This window comes from Heloderma suspectum, chromosome 10 (assembly GCF_057233095.1).
Source record: "Heloderma suspectum isolate Gila_16-S chromosome 10, 16-S_ref, whole genome shotgun sequence".
Taxonomy (NCBI): domain Eukaryota; kingdom Metazoa; phylum Chordata; class Lepidosauria; order Squamata; family Helodermatidae; genus Heloderma; species Heloderma suspectum.
Window position 1 is genome coordinate 27,994,201 of NC_139467.1, and position 19,004 is coordinate 28,013,204.

Sequence of the window (19,004 nt, forward strand, 5' to 3'; positions counted from 1 at the left end):
GGCTACTGGCCACGATGGCTATATGATACCTCCAGTATCATACACCAGTTGCTGTGGAACATGGGTGGGAGGCTGCTGTTGCACTCCTGTCCTGCTTGTGGGTTTCCCACAGGCAGCTCGTTGGCCACTGTATGAACAGAATGCTGGACTAGATGGACCTTTGGTCTGACCCATCATAGGATGCTGCCTTATACTGAGTCAGATCATTGGTTCATCTAGCCTGGTATTGTCAACACTGACTGGCAGCAGCTCTCCAGGGTTTCAGGCAGGATTCTACCTGGAGACCTTCTGTATGCAAAGCATGCGCTCTACCACTGAGCTAGAGCCCTGTGTTCTTATATTCATATGGCCTGGCAGTCCATGCTGGCTTTAGCAAATTATGTGGATTTCTCTTGGATTCCAAGGGCGATTTACAGACCACACGAAACACCATGCCAAATTACCTTTTGAATTCAGGAGGAAAAAAGACACAGAAAAACAACACGGGAGTCTGCTGAGGAAGCCAGGATGTGGAAACAGAGGCTTTTGAAGTGCAGATTCTCTGGATGGTGGCGGGTTTTGCTCCCCAAGAGCAGCTCCTTATACATTAAAGGAGGTCACTTCCAGGGTTTCCAAACCTTGCAACGTGCTCCCCCCACTGGTCCTGCAGCATAAAATACTGAATGACTTTATGGAATTCCTGCTCTGGCATGAGAAGAGGGACACCTCATTCAGCACACAATGAACAGTCTGTTCACCCACCTATCAGCAAAGCAGACATGGCCCATACACTGAAACTACAGTCCATCATGGAAAGGTGAGATGTTTGCAGACGAAACAACATTCAGCACAATTACTAATGGGAAAGAGTTAAAAAAAAAAAGTGCTTTTCAGCTGCATAAATGATACTTCCCTCTCAGACGTATATTACCTGTGGTATCACCCACTAGTACTACTAATTTAGAAGTTGTGTTGACAGTGCATGTGACCATTTCCAGAAGCATTTTTCCAGTACAGGGGAAGGCCTCTGACCATGAAAGTGATGTGATTTAAGGGCTCGATGCGCCCAGTCTCATCTGATCCTGGAAGCTCAGCAGGGTCAGCCCTGGTTAGTTCTTGGGTGGGAGACCGCCTGGGAATCAGGCTTCCTGCAGTGAGCAGGGGGTTGGACTCAGTGGTCTTGTAGGCCCCTTCCGACCCTATGATTCTATGAGTGAGTATGAGATTGTGCAAATGTAACCCCATTCCCCAGCTATGGTTAAGGGAGTGATCACAGGCCATGGGATAGCACACTCCTTCTCTTCCTCTTACTTGGGAACTCTACACCAAATTTAACCATGATTAGTAACATATGCACAAACATTAACCATAGGTAGTATTTATAGTTTACTCAACCAAGGATCTAACTAGCAAAGTTGCTAAAGTTTGCAATTATCTGGTCCACAATCTAAAAATTGTCCAATTCATAATGCTTGGATGTATCACCAACTGAGCATCATTTCGACCAGAACATCTTCTCCAGCTCAGAATATAAGTTGCAATTCTGCCCATACCTAGTCACCATTCAGCAGACCAGGCACCTGAAAGCCAGTTGCTTTGTTGATATATACGCAGAAATCCCTCAGTGTTAGCCCTTTGCAAAGCATCTGACTGCTGTGAACTATGTGACCGGACTGCCACCCCCCACCCCAACACAACCTTTTGTCTGATGAATAACTTATGATTGAGTAAATTCACTTGATAAATCCTTGCAAATATTTTATGTAGTTGTCATCCATCCGGATCTAACACCCCTTCTTGTGCACAGCCTTGTTTGGTTTGACAGGGTGTGTAGTTGAATTTCCAAGTGGCTCTCTGCCGTGCCTGGTGCTGGGGATTACAGTTCCCAGGAGCAATGGGCTAAGATACACACACACAGTACAAACTGAACTTATAAGCTGGGAGAGAACTTTCAGAAACCAGATAAGCTTTTTCTGAACGTTTGCTGAGAAAACTATCTGGTTGATGTTGTCAACCAGCTTCAAACTCCGGTTTCAGATTTTGTCTGCTTAATCTTAATGTCATTGCAAACATAACTAATTATGACATTAGGAGACAAGAGAAGGTGCATGTGATGCCATCGTATCGATAAGGAGATGGGCAGTATTATGTCTGTACCAGCTGTTGGTGACACTATGCCCTGACAGTAAATACGGCTGCAAGCAGAGACAGCCTTACCATGACACAGAGACGCTCAAGGGTGCCATTAAGGGAAGCAGATTTTGTCTGGTGGGGAGGGTGGGTGGAAGCAGCCAAGGCAAGGTGACAGTCTTTTCATTTCAGGTGAAAAGGCTAAGGCTGGAAATAGTTGCAAGAGATGCTGGTCTGAGGCTTCATAGCAGTTTGTCATGAATTTCCATAGCACTTTGAAGGCGATAATGCTCGAGTTTGTTCTCTGAACAATCCTCTGAGGTGGATTGCTATTACTGCTGTAACAATACCATAACAGCAACTTTGTCCAAAGGTGCCTGGTAAGTTCATGGCTGAAAAGAGAATTGAAATAGGTTTTCCCATTCTCCACATTGACCAAGTAGTTGGAAGTATCCAACTTCCAAGAATTGTCAATCTTTGTTATGGTGCAATCAGCAAACATACTTTCTCGAGCTGTATGTGCAGATAAATTTAAGAATTACAACTCAGCAGGTTTTGAGAGTTCAGGCTGTGTTTATAAAATAGAGCTTTAAAGGAGAACCACAGTAGCATCTTTTATTTGAAAATTTATTGAAAAATGCAATACAAGTAGCAAGATTGAACACTTATGTCTAAATGCTACATCTACTTTCTCTTTGACTACAAAAGTCCAAAGTAACAGCTACATAAGCTATAAAGATTTGCTTTTTTTACTCCATTCCTATTTTTTAAAGAAGTAATTCACTATTCTATACAATTCACCAGTCTTAAAAAATTTACAAAGCTCCTTCATATCTGCAGTGAAATAATTTGTGATTCAATGTTTAAAAAACAAAAAACAACCCCCCATAATTAGAACACAGATGTTTAATTATTTTATGAAAATGGCAAACCATACTTTATGACCCCCCCCCCCAAAAAAAAACACCCCGCGGTTTAGTCATACTTTCATTGTTGGCAAGTGAAGTTGTAATTTTTTAACTTCCAGTTTGGTCAGTATGAATCCCCCATGCTGCTGCCCTTCCTTCTGTACACACATTCATACATAAATAGCTTCCATTTACTATACAGTTAAGACAGTTTCTGGATAATCTCATAGATGGGAGAGGAAGCAACTGGGAACATATTGTTATCTCAGGATTATAAATAGACCATATTTCATTCACTGCACTGATGATGGCTGCACTGGTCCCCAGCAATTTTGAGAATGCCAGAAGCCAAGTATATTCTATACTGTTAAAGTGATGGTGGCAGGTTTGAGTGCAAGCAGCCTGCTAATATTCCTCCTTCACAAGAAGTGGCAGTTCACTCCTGAGCAGTAGACTGCTCAGGTGGGTATACCCCTGGTATCTTAGAACTAAGTGGCTTTCACAACACCTGCTGGGAAATGCTAAGCCAGCTTTGCAAATAAATTCCAAAAGGAAATACCAGCCCACAGTTTTTTCAACCACCCATGCATACCTAATGTTAGTCACTCGTGGCTCATGATCAGCCTGAAAGAAAAAAAAAAAAACACTCTTCAGTTTACAACAGCTGCCCTCTGTCTGGTTGCCAGGAGGTGATCCTGGTTGCCACAAGTAACAAGACCAGCGACTATTTATAAGCCCAAATGGTAAGCAAAAGTTTTCCTCAATGTAAAGGAGCGTATTCAAAACTGTATGCTTGCAGAAATTTTATGGAAGAAAAATCACAGAATGTGGCACTGGCCACAGAATTCAGGTTCCTAATGAACTTCATTTTATTATTATTTGAAGGTTTCCAGATCTTACTGAAGCAAAATTAAGCACAGAAGTATATGGGCAATGTCTGGTGATATCTAGAAGCCACAGAAGTTGCTGAATTAGATTTATAGTCAAAGGAGGGAGATACTACAATACTTTGTGAAATAAATTATACTTCTCTTCACAATTATCGGAAGCGGAATGATGGGGAAATGGCAAAATAAATGACAGACACAACGGTCATGTAAGTCAGCTTTTTGAATGATCCAAATAGCAAATAATTTGCATGATGCAGCATTTCTTGCCACGAAATTAGTTTACTTAGAAGCATGTGTTTTGTATTGTTCTAGGCAGAGTACACACAATCCTGAATGTACCTAAAGGAAGGTAGGGATCCTCTACTTAACATGGAAAGCTCAGTTTTGATTAGACAAAGGCAAGACTAAGCCTGTTAGTGCTAAATACATAAAACCTTTGCCAAGATGGTCTGTGATGGATAAATACTATAAAAACAAAAACAAAGAAACAGGCAAAACTAGAGTGACTCTTAGTTATTCACTTAGTATTTCTTGTCCTGCCACATCCTACCTCAGGTCTATGTCCGCCTCGCTGCCCAGTTGCATTTTTTTTTTTGTTCTTCCACATTCCAGGAGTGTTTCTCATGTTGTCCACTCATACTTGCTTCCCTCCTTTGAGATTCTAGGTATTTTTTTTAACTAGTGCTAAATATTTACACTAACAGCTATGTATACTATTTGGAGTGTGTGCAAAATAAGCTAAAGCATAGGTCAGAGGGATATTCAGATGTTCTTGCAGGACAGGAAAGCAGCTGGGGTTGTAGAAAGTCTGAATTATCCCCCTTGCCCCCAACACACTCCATAAAAAAGGGAGGGGACAAGGTGTCTGTTGGTTAGGGTTCCTGCATGGATGGATTTGGGGACCAAAACACAGTGGGGATGGAGAGCTCCTAAAATGAAAGAGAAAACAGTGGGACATTGGCCAGGAAGAGGGACACTCTGAGATGCATGCCCCTCATTATCTATTCAATGAAGGACTTCCATTTCATGCAAAAATGTCTGGAAGTGGAGTGTTAAAGACAACACCAGCTAGCTATCCACTGTACACATCATGCTGAGTAACAGCTGGTGGAAGGACAAGACATACACTTAAAGAACATATTGAAAAACAAGAGTTCCATTAATAATTGAGTTGCAGAGCTGCATGTATAGTAAGGTTTGACATTTTAAAAAGATTCCTTCTTCGGAATGATAGAATTCTTTCAAGGCTGCTACTTTAAGCTTTTAATATCAAAGGATAAAAAGCTGCAGATGTACTTAAATTCAACATTACAGAAACTGACACACCCAAAATCATCTTCCACAATAAGTACATTTGTTTAAGTGCTATGGTCTGATTTTATTTATTTTCAAGTTCAGTATTTTTTTAAGTCCCTTTATAGAGAGAATGAGGACATATAAATCCCCTGAATAAGCATTATAGCCCAATCCTATGCGTATTCACTTGGAAATAAGTCCTACTGTTTCCAGCTCGGCTTTACTCCCAGCATTGGATGGCAGCCACTGGAAGCTCATTGTGGTTAGCAGTGCCCCACTGCACATTAGAGCAAAGCTGATCAAGCAGGGCTGAATTCTTGCACTCTTATAACTCTTTCAGCTCTAAAGACATTTGTATTGACTTTCTAATTGAAATGCACTCGAATCTGAGGGAAGAAGATACATACGATATGACCACGTAGCTTAAAAGGAAAGTTCCAAACAATAAGCCAGAGCTTATATTCACTGAACTCAAATTCTTTTAACAATGTGTACATTTGTTGTCCTTCAACTTAAATATCACAAAGCATTCATTACCACTTCTCATATGCTAAAATTAAGCCCCCACCCATGGCTGCTATTTATGTGGCATACTCAGTACAATCTCTTACCTTTCATAGAATTAACATTGTTCATAACTCTATAGGTTATACATTCACAGAAATTTCATGTGCTGCTGGAAGGAAAGATCAGGTCTGCAGCTTTTAGTGTTGCCAATGAAGCCATCCGACCAAGTCATGGTTAAAGGAAGTATATCCTATTTGTGAAGAGCGCATTGCACCTGAATCTGGAATCCCATAATTCATCATGCAAGTGGCAAAAACATTTATAGGAAGTGAAACTTATCTCCAACTAGAGTGTTCCCTACCAACAATCTTTTGTGTGATTTGTTTAAAAGTGTAATTTAAAAGCATAATGAATGATATAAGGGAAAACCTTCTTAAAAAATTCCACCCACCCACAGGAAAACATCTACTCCTGCTCCAATTATACATATATATTTGATGGCATGCAACATTCTCCAGTGATCACACCTGTGTTAAGATGCCGAAAACTGCAGCCAGTCCTGGGCTCTGTCATTTCATTCCAGCATGGCAGTGAAGGAGCCTGATGGAGCAATTCACTAAGGACAGCTGCTGTACATCCTCCACTCATTTTGATGGGATTATGTAAGGAGTTTATATGACCCCACTGAAATGAAGGAAGGAGGTGCAACAGCAGCGTGCTCTGTGGACTGTGCCCAAGAAGTACAGTCTACTATACTGTCTTGCAAGGAGCAGTTTATGATGGAAATAAGTACAATCACTCTTCAAAAGGCCTAGTTCTTAACAGCAATCCATGGAAACAACCTACATTCTGGATAAAGTCTTTGAAACTGCTTAAAGAGTGCAGGGTTAGGAACGCTGGATTGTCTTTATGGGATCACTGAGTTTCATATATCCCTTACTTTGATATGTTGTCTGTATGCCGAGTTTAAACAGTGCTTTAAAAACCAGTATGATTTTAAAACTATCCTAACAAAAATAAAACAAACCCCCAAACACAAATGACTGGGAAGGGGAAAAACTATTGCAAATTACAGCCTAGTATAGTGTTTAGAGTCTACTCCTCTTAAACACACAGTTCTAATAGGCTTAATTTAATGGAAATCAGAAAAGAAAAAAAAAGGCAGATAAGATTGATAAGAGATGCAGTCTTCCAAGGAGTATAAAAAAGAAAAGAAAAAAGGGAGAGAGAGAAAGAATGGAGGAAGGCAAGGTGCCTTGTCACAGTTCATCTAAAAGCTCTAGAATTCACAGTATAAAAGGTGAAGCAACTTCCAGTATTCCTGAACAACTACTGAAACACCTGTGCAAATACCACAACCTCCTTCTATGTTCAAGCATCTACTGGCTGACAAACCCACAAAAGCCAGGAAAATCCAGAGGCAAAGAGGCAGACATACCTGCACCTGGTGTATATAAAATAGCTGTGGCTGGGAACTCTGGAATATTTTAGATCAATCATAAGAGGAAAATCAAAACATTGCACAAAGTGATTTGTTGACTGTTCTGGTAGGAGGGGCCATTGACTCCACCAGACTGTAACGTGTTCAAAGGTATGTGAGAATGCAAGCTGCTTGAGGAGGAGGAAGATGAAGGGAAATGCAGTTAAAGGCAACCACTTTTAGTAAGCCCTGCATGTTCTTTTTGTGTGGGTCTTTAACATCATAATGGAGATCCAGAAAGGGTGATGGGAAAGGGAATGCAAAAAAGAAAAAAATGAAAACCTGTAAAAAAAATACTTCAGTACTGTGAAAAGTATGGCATATTGTCAGTCACAATATAAAAATGATAATCAAAAAAGGATCCACTCTATTAAAGAGAACTCCAAGTAAGCATCAAAAAGCACAACTTCCTAGTAATAAATGATAGAATATTTGCTTGAAAGAAAATCTGGCAAATTTGAGGTCATGGTGCTCCAAGGTAGTTTCCTTGCAGTTTTGCTGGTATATCTTGGGTGGCCTTCGCAGACTGAAACAGACATCGCCTAGGAAGATACACATTTATGCCCAGTTACCAACCAGTGAAAACAGAACACATGTTTGAAATTCTACAACATATGCTAATGAATTGCTGGCATCCTCCTGTGAATGGGTCAGGATGCACATACAAAAATAAATACATGCATGCACCCTTTGCACATGTGTATTTAATATTCAGGCGTGAGGTCCAGAGTAACAAAACATAGGTGAGAATTAGTTCTCTTCTACTCCACAGAAGTAGTATGAGACCAAACACCACTGTGTTCCTTGTTATCCTTTGTGAACACAATACTGAAGTGCTTGGGAATGATCTATAAGTTTAAACCTGCTTGCTTTATATGTTTTTGATAGTTGCGATACTATACTGTATTGTATTTATCATTATTTTGGATTTAGCCAATTTGGGTGCACAACTGCAGAAAGATGGGATAAAAATGCAAACAAATAAAATCTGTATGTCTGAAGACAGCCTCCAGTACCCAAGTCAAACCATCCAAGGATATGTTTATCGAACATGGTTAGAAGATCGCTATCCTAGATGCTTGCTTGGAAATGGAAATTAACTTGCTCTGTTGCAATGAATATGCATGGTCCAGGAAGCTTTGCCAAATACCTCTTTTCCAAAGACCAGGTTCCTTAAGCTGGCCACAGGATAATTCCTCCATGGGTATCACACACCTGAAACCTGAGAATGTGAACCAGAGTATACTGCTCTGTGAATATGTGAATCTTACCACAAGTGCCCAGTTCTTGTCATTCACAGATTTAGCAAGATCTTGACCAATGTGTGTAATCAAAACTGGACAGTGTTAACTAAACTTTGCTGGTGGAATAAACTTGGCACAGCTGTCCAATTCTCAGGCTCTATTCTTTGAGTGTTGACAAAGTGCTCCACACATATGGTAGGTAACCTGGTGGGAAACTCTGTCAAGCGGTGTTGAAAGTTTAAGAACATAAGAAGAGCCCTGCTGGATCAGAACATGTGTCCATCTAGTCCAGCATTCTGTTCACACAGTGGCCAACCAGTTGAGCAGGACATGAGTGCAATAGCACCATCCAGCTCATGTTCCCCAGCAACTAGTATACAAAGGCATATTGCCTCCAATACTGGAGGTAATATATAGCCATCCTAACTAGTAGCCATTGAGAGCCTTATCCTCCATAAATTTGTCTAATCTTCTTTTGAAGCCATCCAATTTGGTGGCCACCACTACATCTTGTGCTAGTGAATCCCACAGTTTAACTTTGTGCTGTGTTAAGTACTTCTTACCTGATATACATCATATATAGCTGGACTTGCCATTTATTTTGCAATCTCAGTCTCCTGATGGACAACCACCTTGGTCACAGACATGTCTGGGTGCTGCTCCTTTGCTTCTTTGATGGCCTGAACAAGAACCTGAATTAAGATGGCATAAAGAAAAAACTATTTTGAACTGTGTTCAGGACAGCAACCATTGTGTTTCCTAGAACAATCTAGCTCTAGTATCCACTTCCCATATAGCAATGCCAATGACCCAGAGTTCTGGATCAAAATTAGGATTGCTATCCTCTACCACTCTGCACAATCAATGACATATCTACTCAACACAGATAATTTCCAACTGAAACCTTTGTCAAATTTTATTTTAGCTATCAAAATAAAATGGCCTCTTTGGACCCTTGTAAATGAAGCCTTGTAATCTGTCCAAGAGAAAACATTTGATTAGTTTATGGCAACAAGGACTTTTGTGGCTTCAAAGAGAAGTTCAGAATGTGGCTTTAGAGTTCCGATCTTATAGGTTTAGCTTTAGAGTTCTGATCTTATAGGTAAACCCCCAAATCCTTTCAGAGACTCCAAAGGACATGTAAGATGTCTTGAGTATTTAAGACTCCAATTGCTCCACTGATAAAAGTTCCAGAAAAAATGCAAATAAATTAATTCAAATAAAATAAATGTTTTACTTGATCATGATCGATGTCTGCATCTCCTGTGATGACAATTCTTTTTTCAATTCGTGTTTCTGAAATTCCACCTTTCACAGTCTGTTATGAGAGAATAAACATGAACATCAGCTTACAATTCACAGATTGCAAAAAGTTACAAAACAGTTAAAAAATGAAAATAAAGCAATAGTTAAATATCCTGCTATTAATTAGAGCAACCAGAAGGTGAAATCATCAGATCTTGATCACAATCATAATTTATTAATTACATTAATATGCTGCCTTTCCTCCAGTAATGGTGCTCAAGGCAGATAATCAGTCTTTGATACCCTAGTTCCCAAGACTGTAAACTCAACTTTTGCAAACATTTTTGTTATTAATTGATATTGCTCTCATGCGGAGAGTTGTGAATGATCATGCGAAAACTGCCATCACTACAATCTTCTTATATTAGATGCTAAGTGGAGGATATATTTTATACAATCCTTTTCTTGTTCAGACTCACATTCTTGTGAGCTAGATCACTACTCTTTCCATTTTTCAAAATAGGGATCTGAATGAAGACACTGACTTGCCCAGGCTGGAGTGGGGATCTGATGCTAGATTTTCTTCATCCAAAACTAACATGCTGTTGCTTCAGAAATTACTTTTCTGTGCTGACATCCTAACAATGCAAATAGGAAAAGTGTGTGTGTGTGTGTGTGTGTGCGCGCGCGCGTGTATGGTTTCCACAGACATATATCTTCAAAGCTTGAAGGGTGAGAAATGCACTTAGATTATGCAGACCTATACCAGACACAAAATGTGTGTGTGGATTTCACATCTGACTGGTTTCACATCTGAAATATCCAGAATTTGTATCCCCCTTTTCCTATCCAATTTCTGCATTTAAGGGCTGGTTTCCACATTAAGAGAAGCGGAGAAAGAGAAAAGACAAAAATCAGATTCAAGAAGGAACTAGAAAAACAAGCCTTTGTCTTGATGGGATGAATTCTTGCATCTACAGAAATGGGGAACTGGCTTTTAGAAACAAGCATGGGGAAAGTAAGAACTGATTGTGTTCTGTGGTCATTTGTCTTCATACTAGGACTGTCACTCAATTAAGTAAATCTTAATAAAAATAGTATGAGTTTTAGTTGATTAACTGATTAAATATTCATACAAATAAAAATAATAATTCTGAAGCAAAGTAACCTACTACTGTTTTTAGATGACACAATCTTTGTTTTGATTATGTCACAGCAAGCATCATGTCAGAAGAGTCACTCCCTCCTATGTTAGAAAGAAGGGTGGAATGCCTCTTAAGGTTGTGGACTTTCCTTTTTTAGAGATTTAAGCAGAGGCTGCACGACCACCATCAGGGATGCTGTAGCAGTAGATTTCCTGCATCTAGATGACTTTTGAGGTCCCTTCAAACTATAATTCTATGGTGTTTGTCTTCCAAAGTTTCTGTAAGTGCTTGTTTTAAAAACAGATTTTTAAAAATCCCGTACAATGAATTGGGACACCTCTTTAGTCAAACTTTTTAAAAGTGGTTAATCTAGTTGATTGAAAACTGTAGCTCCATTTTGTTAGCATGCTAGCAGAATTCTTTTAAATTAAATCTTTGCATTCTTCATATGCCAGGAGTCCTGGCACCAATAAGAGATCAGCACAGATGTGTAAACAGCCCTAGCCATTAAAGGCATTTTGTGTAACAACAATAGAAACAGCCCAGCTGAAGCGGAACCCAGTAAACTTAATCTGTCTATCATCAGAGCTGCCTTTGAAAAAAAAAGTAACATGCAAAAGTTCCTTTCTCTCTGTTAACACAAAAATACATCTTCATTATTAAGTTAAGTGGAATCACTCTAACGCTGCAAAACAAAGTCTAATTTGCTAATACTGGGTTTGTGCGCTTACGAATTGCTATCAGCCTAAGCAGAAATACTAGACCTGATGGGTAGGGCAGGAAGGAAGGAAGGGTGTCATTCATAAATCCAAGGAGAGAAAACTAGTTATCCATTATTTCTTAAATTCTCATAAGCTGGTCAGGCTATAGAAATAAAAGGCTTCCTGTCTGTTTTATTGACCAGTCTGCAATGGGCACATGCGGTGTGCTTTTTAAAGTATTAGATGCATTTATATAGTGCATGCAGTTGCAGACTCAAGGTAAGCTGATGACTTCTATCCACACAGGACCTACCCCCATTCATCCACAAAGCTGATGGGTATGATCAACTGTTGAGGTATTGGCTGCGCCACCTGAATAGCAACCTTCCTGCTGTCAGTGTCCAGGGGAAACTTTACCTGTCTTTTACAGGGAAAATCCTTCTGGGTTGTGCACCACAGTGCTAAACTGAAAGCACAACAGTTGTTTTGCTGATCTGCCCAAAGTGTGATCCGAACACATGGTTTCTGTTAACTAAAACATTGAACAGAAGCCCACCAGGCAACTTCACTTTCTGTCTCTCTACAAGTTAAACTGTTGACTGTGCCCTTTTCAACTTTGACTTTTCTCCTTCCACACTCCCAAGATTATATCAGGAGGCTTTTACAACATCTTAGAATCCTGCATGCTTCCATTACTTTGCAAGACCAAGAGCATATAGAGTTTCTTCCACAGCTGAATGTGCAGTGAACTGCTAGTAAAAATTCAGTAGTATATGGAAATATATATTTTTTTCTTACAGCCTAATGTCTATTCAACAGTATGTCCCACTAAGTTCAGTGTAATGAAGTGCACTGAAGCTTTAATAATGTAAATAGCCCAGTGCATACTTTTATCATAGCACAGTGGTATTTTGTGAGTTGCAAAATCATGGAGGGAGAGGGCAAAATATGAGCCTAAAAGCAAGAAATCTCTTTGATTTCTTTCTTAGATCTCTTTGAAATGTATTTTTATTTATACAGTATCTACTTTCTAATACTACTGCAACCCAGTTACTTCCCGCTTACATTGCACCTTTCAAATCTTTTAGCTGCACAGAGCATTTGAGCTGTAATTGATGGGATTTAAACAGCCTAACTACAGACAAGATTGCAACTTTTATATACACCACAGAAAGTCAGAGGAGGAAACATGCACACACACCGAGCTATGCAGAAGTATTATCTGTAAAATAAGGTTGGGAGCAATTGGCTGTATTTGCAGACCTAGGCCCCCACAGATTAGATGATGTACAGAAGTAAAAATGTTGCCAGAGAAAACTGATGGCAAAATCAACGGCAGAGAAAAGAGAAGGTTACTGATAGGACTCAGCAGGAACTCCTTCTCTTAACTCAGAGGAGGGCAACTTCAGCAGTTCCAGGGTCACTGCCCCCCCCCCCACCAAACCCACAAAACTGCACTCTTCCCCTCTTTACTTACCACCTCTGCTGAAAATCAGCAGTGAGGCAGTGGCAACAAAGTAGTGGGTTGCTGCCAAGATTGAAAGGAAAATAGCCCTTTTTTGCCACTGCTGTGCCACCGAACGCTGGCAGCAAACCACCACTTTTTTGCTACTGCTGTGTCACTGATTTTTGGCAGTGGGGGCTGCAAAAAGTGGTCACTGGTGCACATGTGGCCTGTGGCCTTCCTACCCTTGTCAAAATATGTGAACCTGCCCTAAGGGCAAAAGTATAAACCTATTGGAAGTGGAGCCACAAGGAAACAGGGCAGGCGGAATCCATGGACAGAGGCTCTTTGCAAAGAATGCCATATATTAGGCTGACCATACGTTTTAAATGGGACATTACCGTTTTTTCATATTTCTCGACCGTCCCGTCGTTTTAATATAAATGTCAATTTTGCCCCATTTTTAATTTTTTGTAAAAAAAATTTTTTGTAAAAAATTTTTGCTTGTCTGCAGAGGCAGAGAATTCAAGAGGTGGTCGCTAAGCCCCATTCAGCATGTGGGAGCCAGGAGGGTGAGTCTTACTGTTATTTCTACCATCATTCTGCCCATAGAGATTCTTTCTGCCCTACATTCAGTTTGATTCGGACTTTTCAGACTCATATTTCGGTTCAACACGCTGTTGATAAGGTGTTGAAAGACTGAAATTTGCTGCGTAAGATCACTTCATCGGAGAAATATTCATGGTACGATAGCGGTGAAATACATTCCCCTCTACGACTACCTAAAATTTTGTATGAGTTCTGTCACTGAAGAATAATCGTTAGCTCAATATGTTCACGTAATAAAACTTTTGTTATCGTCTTACTTTTTCATGAATACGGAATATTACATAACCCCGTCCTGTTTTTGTCATCCCAATATCCCGTTTTTGTCTCAAGGAAATATGGTCAGCCTACGTATACTGGTGATACTTCTTTAAATGATACCAACATGCATGTACACATAAAGATTATAGACACCCTGTAAGTGGCAAGACAGGTGACTAAACTGAGTGGATGACGACAATTAACCTTAATTAAAACATTTCTTCTCAAATATAACTATAGATCTCAAGATGACTACGATTAGGGGTCCATTAAGCTATCAGTCACCTCATCCCTCAAAATAGAAAATACTTTTAGCTTCCTTGAGTAACACATTTCCTTTAAATAAAGCTGCCTTTGAACTCTTACATTTCTATATGGACCAATAACCATAGCTGTCTTTGACACAAGATTGCGCTTCTTGGCAACTTCCTTCTGATATGGATTTCTAAAACACCACAGACCCTTTAATAGCACTTAGATGGAGGTAAGCGACATTTGGGCCCATGGGCACATTTGAAAATTCGAGAATATATGGGTACAACTATAAAATGGCTGCCATGAATAGGCATGGATAGTCACAAAGTACAAATAACCTGCCCAGAGGCATTCATGGGAAATTAAGATGGCAGCAGCTAAAGGCTCCCACTTTACTTTGAAGCAATCACAGCTGCCAGTAAGAAAATATAAACATGTTCTTAAAATAAAAATCTGAAGTAGGATGTCTCGGTGGACACCAGGAAAGGTGTCTGGGGGCACATTGGTGCCAACGGGCACTATGTTGCCTAACCCCTGGGTTAGAGCAACAGAAAGGAGCTGCTGGACACATATATGCAGGCACCATTTCTTTGGGCAGTGAAGTTTAGCACAGCCTGCTTTATTTGTGGCTTCAAAAGACACCTGTGCCTAGATAATATTAGCTAATGGTCTCTTCTCAGAATACCTTCCCCAGTTTAATGACACAAGACTCCTGTGAGTAACTTCCAAATTTGAAAACATATCTGCAACTAGCTTGGAAAAAGACTTTTGTGCTGAGAGGTGTCCAAAGTGGTTTTGCTACACTTGGCTCTTCTCCCATGCTAGATAGATCAGAGTCTGGTCAGTGCCAGGATGGGAGACCATCTGGGAACTCTATGCTACCTTGAGTTTCATGATGCAAGAAAAGTGGAGTATGAATATATGTATAAACAAATAAATCATTCATTTCCATATGAACAGGAACACTTGCTACAAGGTATGGAAAGAAGATGAAAATAGGAGGGGAAAATCCTATCTTGGGTGGTGCTTGTCCAAGCTGAAAACCCTCATGAAGCATAATTGATTCTTGTGTACTACCAGAGCACTGACAGAACAAGGAAAAAAGGTGGCATGAGCCCTACAACCAGTAAGCCCTGGAGTTTGCATATGCTACCAATCCTATTAGAATAGGGTCCCCCAAAGAGAGACAGAAGGAGACTATAGCTGTGCAACTGCTTGACAAGCACATAGCTTATCAGTGAGGTCACACACTTGTTAGTACTGCCTTTTACCTTTGTAATCTGCGTAGTGGTAGTGCTGCTGGTGGTCTCTGAAGTGATGGTCTGAGCAGTTAGCAGAACTCCAGGGTCTAAGTCTCCACTGCCATCATCAGTCTGTGGCAGAGATACATAAAAGTATAAATAATATTATTGCTCATCTAGGGCAAGTAATTTGTTCAGCAAAGAAGGCTATACTGATAAAGTGTAATGAGCTGCAAGATTGCTGCTAAATTTGCAAGGACTTTCTTTAACATTACTAATCAAGTCTGCATTAATGTGGCACAGGGTACAACTAGTGTTTCCAGAATCAATACAACAATGGTACTTCTTAAAATGTTTTGGAGGTTCTCTTTCAAAGCAGTAACTGTCCCTCTTTTGCTGAATTTGAGGCACAATTTTATTGGTAAAGAAGATGGGCAGCTCTGGCCCATTTGCCACATGGAAAAAATAGAAAGTGGAGAGCACTTTGCAGATGCTGAGACAGTGAAGAAACAGCTTCTCTTTTCAACCAGCATTGTGTAGTTTTTTGAAAAAGAACTCTGCAGTAATTGCTTAGCTCTGGTGCCATTTGTGTTCTAGCCTGTTTTTCCCCTTCAATGTTCTCAACCACTTTTTGAATACACCTGGTATTTAGGGGCAAGCCTAACCAACTAGTTCAACATCCAGATGAGAGCATGTATAGCTCTACTCAAATGGTGGCAGACAATAAGCCTGCAGCTCCCCAACATCACACTTTGCTCCCTGACCAATTTAGCTGCACCGGCCTCAAAGTAAGTGGTACAATAACAAGGTTCTTAGTCCACTGTGGTTTCTAACACCAACACTATGTTTTCAATATTACATGAGTTAGGAACGAGATATACCTCATAGGACACATGGGGTTCCCAACCTTTTTGGATCCGTGGGCACATTTGGGAATTTGAGAAACTTCTGTGGGCACCACCACAAAATGGCTCCCACGGTGGATGTGGCTAGTCACATAATGGCTGCCGTGGGGGCCTGGCTAGTAAACAATGAGCTAAAGAGGTGGTGGTGAGGAGAGAAGTAGTGAGGCTAGAAGCTGGAAAGGGTGAGAAAGAAGACCCTAACATTTCCCAAGGTTTTTCTTAAAACGTTGTTTTAAGTGGCAGAAAGGGGAGAGCTTCATGGGTGCCACTGGAGGTCCCTGCAGGGGCCACGTTCAGAGCCCCTGGTATACAGCATCTCTCCAGGTCACTGCCACTATTCTTCTCCCTTTCCCACAATCCTTGGGTAATGCCGCATAAAAGTACTGCCTGGGAAAGCACACACTCCAGTCACATTTTCAAACTAATCTCTCAGTCAATACAACTAGATAATTACAAAAAAGGTGCTTAGGCAGCACAGTGCAACATTTCAATCACATCTAGATTTTTAACAAACCCTATTCACAGCAAGATGCATTAAATATCTTATGCCATTATGTGCCTAATGTTTCAAAGCATCTGAGCAACACCCAAATAATGATGCCAAAGTCTCGTGTGTGTGTGTGTGTGTGTGTGTGTGTGTAGTGTCTAACATTACTTCTACGGGTCACCATGGTAACATTATTAGACTGAAATATAATTAGCTATGCACAGATCCCTTCAGCAAGCTAATGCTTGCCCTGCTTTGCCACCTCAGACTGGAAGATCAACACCAACTCTTCTAAAGTCTGCCTTCACACACATTTGTGTTACCTCAACTCACTTTGAGATACTTCCTCATGTACGAATTCATGAGGATGAGTTATTAGTAAATAACTTAAAATCTTATGTGAAACTTACTGAAATGCCAAATGGGATACCTTCAGGGTGACCACTAGGTGGAAGCAGCTTCCAATAGAAGTAAAGGGATTTCAAAAAGTGAAGTTCGCCGTGTTGGCCAAAACCTAAATTCAAAAGTCTATGTTCGTGTAACCTTCTTAGGCCAACAAAAGTTCAAAACATGTGAAAGCTTCCGATATCTCCAGATCGCTTCATCAGGCAAGATGTTACAAAAAGAAGGTTTGGGGGGTGAGGAGTAAGGGAGAAAGAAAAGCTGACTTTTTGAAGTCATGGCGTCTGTATGATCAGAATACTGACATGGAATTTCAAAGCTCCCAAAATAGCCAAACATGATTACGATGACACTTTAAGCATCTCTCAAGTGGGGTTAGACATAAGGAGTGTGACTGCCCACCCCACAATCTGACTGGCACACTATGATATGGAAATACAGTAATTCAGTGAAACTCAGCTAGTAAATCTCTAATCAAGAGCTGACCAAATCCCACCTTCTACATCTTCAGGTGTGGGCAACTTGTGACCCTCCATATGTTTTGGCCTACAACTCCCATCAGCCCTCACCACTGGCTATAGTAGATAGGGCTGATGGAAGTTACAGACCAAAACTTATGGAGGGCCACAAGTTGCCCACCACTTTGTTCTGCATTTATACTTTTAGTCCGTTTTTATTTTGCTTCATTTTTTTTTTTGTATTCTGTTATGGTTATTTGTTGTTTTTATTATATTATATTTATATGTTTGTATGAACAGTTTTATTCACACATTTGTACACCACCCTGAATCCTCTGGATGAAGGGCAGTTAAGTAATATTCTAAAAACAGAAATGGGAATAAAGCATGGATGTCTGGAGCCAAACCCTTATCAGAGAGGAAGAGCTGCAGCCAGGTCACCAACCTAAATTGGGAAAAAGCATTCCTTGCCACGGCTGCCACCTGATATCAAGTAGCAAGCCAAGGTTAAGAACACTCCAGCCCTGGATATTTGGTCCTTCAAGTGGAGTGACACCTTGTCATGAACAGGCAAACTCACTAACCCCTCACCTCTGAGTCAGCCTCCCATCAAAATCTCTGTCTTGTGTGGATTAAGTTTCAATTAACTCTTATCCAGTCCATAAAACTGCATCCAGACAGTCATTTAGGGGGGACCTGGCTGCTCCTAGATTTGACTGGGGGGGGGGGCGGGGAATAGAGCGGTGTGTCATCAGAACATTGATGCTGCTGCACTCCAAATTGCTGAATGATCCAATGGAATGCTATGTATAAATATAAAAAACAGAGGGACTGCAGATGGAACTTTGCAGTATGCCACAGTATACATCCCAAAAGGGGAGAGCAGTAGTCATCCACTGCTGCTTTCCAATACTAGCCAGTCATGTAGGAGTGAAACAACCTTCAACTTCAAAAAGGATTTGATGATCAAGTGTATGAAACATCAATAAGCAGGGTCACACTTCCCCTGTCCAAGTTGATACAGACCATCCAGGAGGGCAACTGAAGATGTGCAGTCCCCAAAACTGCTCTGAATTGGAGCTCTGTGACCACTGCTTACTCAGATCACCTTACCAATGCTGCCAAATCCAAAGGTGTCCCCCCCCCCCAATTAAGGGCAAATCACTGCCTCTTTCAATATCTCATTGATAACTCACAACAGCAGTTACCAACCATGAGTAAGGGAGCATACTGTAGGTCTCCATGGATCTTGTCTGCTTCCTTGGGTAATGATAAATAAAAACATTCATCAAAACCTGAGAAGCAGGTGTATCATACACCCTCTTGTGACATGCAGAAACCATGGAGCCCTGGTCAGAGTTAATCTATCTGCAAAGTGTCTACCAATCTAACCACAATGGGCTGTTAATAGTCCTCTTTC

The 19,004-nt window shown here is 40.5% G+C and overlaps 1 protein-coding gene across 50 annotated transcripts in view; it reads right to left on the minus strand.

Moving 5' to 3' along the window:
• Window positions 1-4,469: 4,469 nt before the first annotated feature.
• EPB41 (erythrocyte membrane protein band 4.1) overlaps window positions 4,470-19,004 on the minus strand; it is a 174,363-nt gene continuing 159,828 nt past the window's right edge. For all 50 annotated transcript variants that reach the window (XM_084815649.1, XM_084815666.1, XM_084815671.1 and 47 more), the window contains 4 exons: window positions 15,363-15,464; window positions 9,672-9,752; window positions 8,998-9,126; window positions 4,470-7,732 (listed from right to left, as the gene is read on the minus strand). In XM_084815649.1, coding sequence (XP_084671775.1) covers window positions 9,031-9,126; window positions 9,672-9,752; window positions 15,363-15,464 — 279 coding nt within the window. In that variant the 3' untranslated portion in view covers window positions 4,470-7,732; window positions 8,998-9,030. The remainder of the gene's footprint in view (window positions 7,733-8,997; window positions 9,127-9,671; window positions 9,753-15,362; window positions 15,465-19,004) is intronic.